This window comes from Triticum aestivum, chromosome 4A (genome assembly GCF_018294505.1).
Source record: "Triticum aestivum cultivar Chinese Spring chromosome 4A, IWGSC CS RefSeq v2.1, whole genome shotgun sequence".
In the NCBI taxonomy this organism is placed as follows: Eukaryota; Viridiplantae; Streptophyta; class Magnoliopsida; order Poales; family Poaceae; genus Triticum; species Triticum aestivum.
The window spans coordinates 290,428,728-290,437,205 of NC_057803.1; the positions used below are offsets into that span (position 1 = coordinate 290,428,728).

The window sequence follows — 8,478 nt, forward strand, 5'->3', positions numbered from 1 at the left end:
GGTTTAGTGATGTATCAGTTATTCACTGACTGATAAAGTTAGGCAGTGGTATTCCATAAAAATTGAATTTATTAATATTAGAAAGACAAGAAATACTCTCTCGTTTCAAAATATAAGTCGTATAGAGATTTCAATACAGACTACATATGAACATATATAAACGTATTCAAAAGTAGTTATTTGTACATAGTTCTACACTGAAATCTGTAAAAAGAGTTATATTTAGGAACGGATGGAGTAGATTACATTGTTTTTCACCACCGATCTTACATCAGACGGACTAGATGATTCCAAACTGTTATCCAACTAGCCCTGACACGCCGCCGCTCCTACCCCGACTCCTCTCTCCTCACCTCTCCCCCGCCATCCAAACCGCGATGGCGGCGCCGCTCGCCCCCCTCACCGCCGCCCGCCTCGGCCGTGGCCTCGGTCTCCTAGCCTCCGTACGCTACTACAGCGCTATCGCTGTTCCACTTTCCGTCTCCGCCCCACGGCGCTGGCTCCCGGCCCCGCCCCCTCGCCACGTCAGCAGCTCTGTCCGCCGCCTGGCCGCCACGGCCGTCTCTGAGCCCCAGACGGAGTAAGTCGGTGACCCTCTCATTCCCTCAACCTGTAGCGCGAGAGGCTGACGTTGTGTTAGAGCATCAGTAAACTGTAAAACTTGGAGGAAAACTGCATTGGGTTATTGTTAGAACGCTTTCTGTTTTAGCTAAAAATGTACTTTCGTTTCTGTACGGAACTAGAGATTTCCTTGTTTATTTCATTCATGGTCCAGTGCGAGCTAATTGCAAATGTTTGGCTGCAGTCTCGTAGTTTATGTTGACTCTTGCCTGGCTCAGTGCTGAAAAATATTTGCTTTTAGTGTTTATTAAGAAGCTCATGCATGGACAATTGCCCATTTTGTTAGCTATTGAGTTTCATGTGACTGGTTATTTTATTATTTTTCCTACCAGTATTCCAGTGAACTCCGATCAGTTAATACGTCTCATAATGATTTGTGCCTGCATTTTGAGATATAACCGTGCTTTGTTCTTGTGGTTTGTCTAGTTCAGAGTCTGGTACAGCGACAGTAAGGAAGGGGCGAATCTACCATGAAACGTACGGGTGCCAGATGAATGTAAGCGATATGGAGATTGTGCTGTCTATCATGAAAAAAGAAGGGTACAATGACATTGTTCCTGACCCTGAGAGCGCAGAGATAATATTTATCAATACCTGTGCAATTCGTGACAATGCAGAGCAGAAAGTTTGGCAGCGGCTCAACTACTTTTGGTTCCTGAAAAGGCAATGGAAAGCTAATGTTGCTGGAGGGAGATCGAAGTCTCTGCGTCCTCCTAAGATTGCTGTTCTCGGGTGCATGGCAGAGCGACTGAAGGAGAAAATACTCGACTCTGATAAGATGGTTGATGTTGTATGTGGTCCGGATGCATACAGGGACTTGCCTAGGTTGCTGCAGGAAGTCGACTATGGGCAGAAGGGTATCAACACACTCCTCTCACTGGAGGAGACTTATGCTGACATCACCCCAGTTAGGATTTCCGACAATTCGGTTACGGCGTTCGTGTCAATTATGAGGGGTTGTAACAATATGTGCTCGTTTTGCATTGTTCCCTTCACTAGAGGCAGGGAGAGGTCACGCCCAGTATCTTCTGTTGTCCGAGAAGTTGGTGAGCTATGGGATGCTGGCGTAAAAGAAGTAATGCTTCTTGGTCAGAATGTAAACAGTTATAATGATACTTCAGAAGTTGAGGAGTTGGAGCCTGGTAAAAACTGGCAGCTCAGCGAAGGATTTTCCAGTAGGTGCAAAGTGAAGAATATGGGGTTGCGTTTTGCCGATCTCCTGGATCAGTTGTCTCTGGAATACCCTGAGATGCGATTCAGGTTTACCTCTCCACATCCAAAGGATTTTCCTGATGAGCTGCTATATTTGATGCGGGATAGGCACAACATTTGCAAACTTATTCACTTGCCTGCACAATCAGGCAGCACAGAGGTGCTGGAACGAATGAAACGGGGTTATACTCGAGAAGCATATTTGGAGCTTGTGCAGAAAATCCGTAATGTCATTCCAGATGTTGGGCTAAGCAGTGATTTCATAAGTGGTAAGACACACCTGTTTTCTGCTTTTTGGTAATCAGAATCTTTCTAAGTGAAGTGCTTCCAATGTGGATATATATTTCCTGTGTGGCTGATTTGGAGAGAGAGATGCGGTTAGGGGCTGCTTTCTCGCTTCTTATTCTCCTCGATTCCTTTCTATGTGAAATACTTGGTTAGGGGCTAGGACAGATGAAATCGAATTAGGAATGTACAGTAATTACTAATTACCACCTGAACACCAATGTAATAATTAGCATCCTTTATTTTTCACACTATATTTTGATCTTATGTTAAGGCCTCATGGTTTGAGAAAATTGTTTTCCATATCCACAAATGTGTCAGTCATGTCTATGTATCCTCTAGTTACAGCTTAGAATAGAGTACCTCAGTAGTTTAAACAGTCTCCATTTATTTCTATCTGGTTACAGCTCACACTGAGTACCTCAGTACTCTAACAATGTATCCTCTGTTAAAAATGAGCGTTATTTATTCTCAGTTTCCTTAATTGTACATAGTGGGAAGACGAACATGCTGCAAAGAATCACACAGTACTGCAAAGCTGTTGGGATTAGGGCTGGAAAAAAAGCTCGAAGCTCGCAAGCTAAACGAGTAGCTCTGTTAAAGTACGTAATGGGCCTAATGGTCTGGGCTGGCGGTATAGCCCGTTAGTCTTAGGATTTATTAGAGATAAGGGTCGCTTGTTTAGGGGTCAAGTAAGCCTTGCTTGGGAGTCAAGTAAACCTCTCTATATAAAGAGAGGAGAAGTATCAATCTAATCAAGCAAGAATTAAGAAGGAAATCCTTTCCATCTTGTCCGGTCGTGGGCAAAAGGCCCCCGGCCGGCTCTCTCGCGCCCTCCTTCTAGCAGTGCCATAACAATTTGGTATCAGCTAGCTTCGGTTCGATCATGTCTTCACCGCCTCCCAACCCGTCTTTTCCGCTGCCGGTCACCTCGTCGTCTCCGGCGACCACCACGATCGTCGCCCCGCTCCTGCCCGCGCCGGGATCCTCCGTCGCGCCCTTCCCCGCCGTCCTCACCCTGGAGGAGGTGTCCGGGGCGCTGCGGGACCTAACCCAGGCGGTCCAGGAGATCCGCCTGGTCTTGGCCGGGTCCTACAGGCCGCACCCGGCTGCGCCGCCCATCGCGCCGCCGTGGCTGCCGTGGCAGCCGCTCCACCAGGCGGCCTTCGTCGCGCTCGTCGGGCCGCTGCAGCTGCCATCCACCGCCCCGCCCTGGCTGCAGTGGCACCCGCCGCTCCTGGCGGCCTCCGCCGCGCTCGGCGCTCGGCGCTCCGCCGCAGCAGCCGCTGCCGCAGGGCGTCCCCGTCGCGCTCGCCGGGCCGCTGCAGCTGCCATCCATCGCCCCGCCCTGGCTACAGTGGCAGCCGCCGCTCCTGGCGGCCTCCATCGCGCCCGGCGCTTCGCTGCAGCAGCCACCACCGGTCAGCTCCGGTCCCGCATCGACAGCGCCGACGGGAGTCCCGATCCACCAGATCAAGTTCCCGTCGTTGCAATTACCGCTTCCCCAGGGCGTCCCCATCCAGCAGATCAAGTTCCCGCCGTCGCCATCACCGCTTCCGGCTTGGATCACTACTCGCCACGTGTCGGCGGCGGTGAGGCTGCAGGCTGTTGCGCGCGGCCTCCTAGCGCGTCGGCGTGTGCGGGAGATGCGTGGGCTGCAGCTGCCGCTCCTCCCAGCTGCGCTTTACCGCGCAAAGGACCTCAATCTCATCCGCTGCGTCGGGGATCTTGGGCATCCTGTTTTCCTCGCGGGCAGCGACCTCAAAATCTGCGACATCAGCGCTTGGGGGGCGCACCCCTCCTCGTCATTCTCCATCGCAAGCCCTCCACTCTTCTCTGTGCGGTGCAGACCAACAGCCGTCTGGCGGGGAGAAGGCAGGGTGTCATCGACAGGAGCGCACCGCGTAGCACCACTGCATTCCGCCGGCCGCCACGAGGGCGCCTCTGCTGGTCGCTCTTGCGACCACTTCCAGGTGGCCATACACATGCACTCCTTTTGTCCAGATGGTGTTCATGGGATCCAGGTGGCTGTACACGTGCACGGCCGACGTGCAGATGGTGTCCACTTTTTGTTAAGGGGTCCAAAATAAATCGTTCCAGTCCATTTCAGGTTGAGAGTAATAAAACAAGCCGAGATGTAAAAGGCTTGTTTTTAGGTGTTAGGTTTGTGTTGCGTCGAGTCATGGTTATAAGTTGGTTAGGCTGCAGCTCGAGGATAAGCTGCATGTCCAGGTGGGGTGTAGTGTTAGAGTACGTAATGGGCCTAATGGCCTGGGCTGGCGGTATAGCCCGTTAGTCTTAGGGTTAATTAGAGATAAGGGTCGCTTGCTTAGGGGTCAAGTAAGCCTTGCTTGGGAGTCAAGTAAACCTCTCTATGTAAAGAGATGAGATGTATCAATCTAATCAAGCAAGAATTAAGAAGGAAATCCCTTCCATCTTGCCCGGTCGTGGGCAAAAGGCCCCCGGCCAGCTCTCTCGCGCCCTTCTTCTAGCAGCGCCATAACAAGCTCGTGACTCGGCTCGAATCGACTCGAACTCAAAAAATAACGAGTCGAGCCGAGCTTTAGTTTAAGATCGTTTATAGACCAAGTTAAACGAGCCAATCTCACGAGTACTCGTGTAACTCGTTAGGCTCAGTACAAAAGATCAGCCACTCCCAATACAAAAAAAGATTAGCCACTCAGCACCCTATGTCCCAGGCGCACAACACAAGGCCTAGCCGTTGAAAGCCCAGCCGCCTAGGAGACTCATGCGTTACAAGGAAATTACTATTGTTTAGTGATATATATGTTTAATATATACATAATCATTTTAATAATATTTGAGGGTTTTATGTTCATATCTTTAACGAGCTTAACAAGTTAAACAAGTTGAGCCAATCTTGGATTTGAGCTCGTTATAATAACGAGTCGAGTCGAGCTAGCTCGTTAACGAAACAAGCTCTAGCGAGTCGAGCCGAGCTGGCTCGACTCGGCTCAACTTGGGATTCATGACAATTGAAGTTCTTGACTTCTTACTGCTACTAGAACAATGCCCGTGCGTTGCAACAGGATATAAATATTCTAGTATGTTTTTTTAACATCAGTGCAGACATAAGCGCTCATATATACATGCATACACTCACCCCTATGAACGCACACTCGCACACCCTACCCCTATGAGCACCTCCGAGAGATTTAGTCGGCATATCATCTTGAGATTTTACAAAGTCACCGTAGGCGCCTCGTAGTCGACGGGAACGTCTCCTCCCACCGAACGTGCATCGCCGGAAATCCTGAAAGAAATCCAGGACAAATGCGAGCACCAAGACATGAACCCTGGTGGGCTGGGAATACCACTGTCCACCTAATTAACCATCCAACCACAGGTTGGTTCGCTTGTGATTTACCTGCCAATAATAATGTGATTGTGTAAATAAATGTTCATCAAATTCTACCTGTGAATTACCTTATATTTTGATTAAAAGTTTGGTAAGTAAGTTAAAGTGGAATTGGTTCAAAAGGCAAGTAAATTATGATGATTTATTATATACATGGGAGGATGGACGAAGGGGTGGTGGAAAGAAAGGTGAAATGAGAACCTTACGTTCTTTTTAAGTAGTAGAGATAAATAGTACTCCCTATGTTCCAAATTAAGTGTTGTGGTTTTAGTTCAAAATTTGAACTAAAACCACGACACTTGAACGGAGGTTGTACTTAAACAAGGCAAATATCTTTCTATTTTAGTTGTGGCAACAACACTGCCTTGCGCTTAAGTCTGTAACTCATTTATTGCATCTGCACTGCAACATGCCACTTGCATCATTTATGGTGGCATATAATCTCTTTCAGGAGATGCTTCTATGCTAATCTCTTGGAAGTTGCACGAACCTAAAGCACAAATCGCTGGTGAATACCATGTTAGGAAATAATAATATGCAACTTGTATTCCCATGGGGCCATAGGCCAGTATATATACATGTACAGGTGCAGGAAATATGCAGAAACACCTTATAGCATGGAGTAAATACAAAAGGCTACATGGCTATATATGTAGTACTCTCACAGATTTCATCCTACATCGTTCGAGTTTCAAGTTCTGTAACTTTAATTAAAGGACTTCTTTTTGTCTTTCGTTCATTCATCATGCTATCTGCAGATGTTTACATGCTGCACTTTCTTATGTACAAGGGTTTTCTCTTAATTTGACCAGTGCGTTTGTGATGTACAACAGGCTTTTGTGGAGAGACAGAAGATGGCCATGCTGACACTCTTAGCCTTGTAAGGGATGTTGGATATGATATGGCTTACATGTTTGCATATAGCATGAGAGAGAAGACCCATGCTCATCGGAATTATGAGGATGATGTCCCCAATGATGTTAAGCAGAGGAGACTTGCAGAACTGATCAACACCTTCCGTGAGACCACAAGAAAGATCTACGATTCTCAGATTGGTACCACACAAGTAGTTCTAGTCGAGGGACCCAATAAGCGAGCTCCTGAAACAGAGCTGTTTGGGAAAACTGACCGGGGGCACAGGGTATCGTTTACTAGTCTCCCTGTACCACATACATCTGAAGGTGATGGAGCTCGTAAGCCAGTGGTTGGTGACTTTGTTGAGGTAAAAATTCTCAGGTCGTCGACAGCATCGTTATTTGGAGAGCCAATTGCACGCACAAGCTTGGGCATGTATTGCAAGAATCATGCATCTGAAGCACATGCTGGTGCATAAGGAGTAGTCGAGTTCATGGGAGTCCACATGAAGTGAATCAGTTAAGTCTGTGTAATGTTTGACTTGAAATGACTACAATTGGGAGCATACCATGCAATTTAAGTTGGTGTTGACATGTTTTCATGATGAGATATTGGTTGTCTAGTTTTGGGTGGGAAGGTAGCATGGTGTTATGCTTGGAGCAGATGAAATACAAAGATTTTTTCGCATTATGTGCGTGCTAATCGTGTGGTGAAGTACTTTTTCTTTAGAGGGAAGCAGTTGTAAAGTTGACATTTTTCATTGTAACACCATCAGTGTCATGCTATAGTAATCTCATGCCTAATGATGCCACGTCATCATAATTAAGTCGCTAATCCTCACTTTGTTTCAAACCAAACTCAAATTTAAATTTTAAATGCAAGTCAAATATTTATTTATTCAAACATGAAAACTAAAATGTCCACCATGTGGCAAATAATACATAGCTAATTATGGATGCGATCCAACATTTTTATAAATTGTTTAAATGCCCTAAAATAATTAAAACAGTGGCCTAAAGCAATTATTAAATGCCTTTTAAAAGTTATAAAAGTATAAACTAATTTATCAATGTGCCAAACTTTTGTTGCAGTGGGTTATTTTGCAACTCCATTTATGGAGCCAGTTTTATATTTTAGTAAAACTATTTTTGCTAACTAAAATAAAGAAACATAAGTTTAAAAAAAAGGAAAAACCTAAAGAAGGAAGGCGTATCACAGGGGTATTTTTCTTTTTTTCTATTCACTTCCGTGGGGTTCTAAATTGAAAACATGAACAAAAACAAAATCATATTGAAATTACATAAAAAAAGAAAAGGGAGGAGTAGCTCTTGGTTTAAAGAAAAGGGAGGAGATGGATCGAATTCAGTCCTTTTCCTTTCTTTGATGATCTTCAACACATTTATTTGAATTCCCTGCGAGTGAAAATTCCCTATGGGCCTAAACCCCCCTGGCCGGCCCAGCTAGCCCCTTCCCGTTGCCTCGTTCCTCGACTAGAGGGGGAGGGGAGCGTGGCCATCTCTGATGGCCAACACGGCCTCGGCCATCGCCTTGGCTGCTATCCGTCGGCTCCCCGACGGCCTCAAGACCCCGTCGACCCCCCATTGCAAACCCGGCTCCTCGCCCCTCCCCTTCTCACACGAGCTTTGCCCGAACCCGGCAATCACCGCGCCGTCGTCGTCCCCTCCGGCCGAGGTGGAGCCGGGGGCCTCGTCTACCTCCCCTACGTTGCCTACGTGAGCTAGCTCAAGCCGGGAGGCCCCCTACGCCGGATGGACGCCACCCGCCTCGGCCCTCTTCGTCGGCCACCGCCATCTCGTTGCGGTCCCGCCGCTCCGGTCTGCTCCCAGCCGTCCCGAGCTCTCCACCGGCCACCTCCTGGTGAGCCCGCCCCTTCCCCTCCTTCGCGGCCCCGATTCACGCCGTATGCCGCCACCCCAGGAGCTGGACTGCCTACTGCCATGCCTGCGCTTCCTGCCTGTGGCCGCGCGCCCCGCACCCCTGCGCCCGTCGTCACCCGCGCCCCTGCACGACCGTCACGTGGTCGCCGCCCCAGTCCGCCGCACCCGCAGCTGCTTGCGCTGCCAGGCCGCGCGCTGCAACTGCTGCCCCGCGCGCCGGCTCGTGCC

At 48.3% G+C, this 8,478-nt stretch overlaps 1 protein-coding gene across 1 annotated transcript; it reads left to right on the plus strand.

The window, feature by feature from the left end:
• The first annotated feature begins 271 nt into the window (after nucleotides 1-271).
• On the plus strand, nucleotides 272-7,042 carry LOC123085984 (CDK5RAP1-like protein). The gene is made up of 3 exons (XM_044507687.1): nucleotides 272-580; nucleotides 1,048-2,102; nucleotides 6,331-7,042. The coding sequence occupies exons 1-3, from the start codon at nucleotides 285-287 to the stop codon at nucleotides 6,828-6,830; spliced, it is 1,851 nt and encodes a 616-aa protein (XP_044363622.1). The 5' UTR covers nucleotides 272-284; the 3' UTR covers nucleotides 6,831-7,042.
• Nucleotides 7,043-8,478: the final 1,436 nt, after the last annotated feature.

Excerpts from the sequence above, each read along its gene's own strand:
- LOC123085984 (XM_044507687.1), top strand. The coding sequence starts at position 285 with ATGATTCCAAACTGTTATCCAACTAGCCCTGACACGCCGCCGCTCCTA. Across the intron at positions 581-1,047 it reads GTCTCTGAGCCCCAGACGGA|TTCAGAGTCTGGTACAGCGA; the intron begins GTAAGTCGGTGA and ends TGGTTTGTCTAG. Across the intron at positions 2,103-6,330 it reads AAGCAGTGATTTCATAAGTG|GCTTTTGTGGAGAGACAGAA; the intron begins GTAAGACACACC and ends GATGTACAACAG.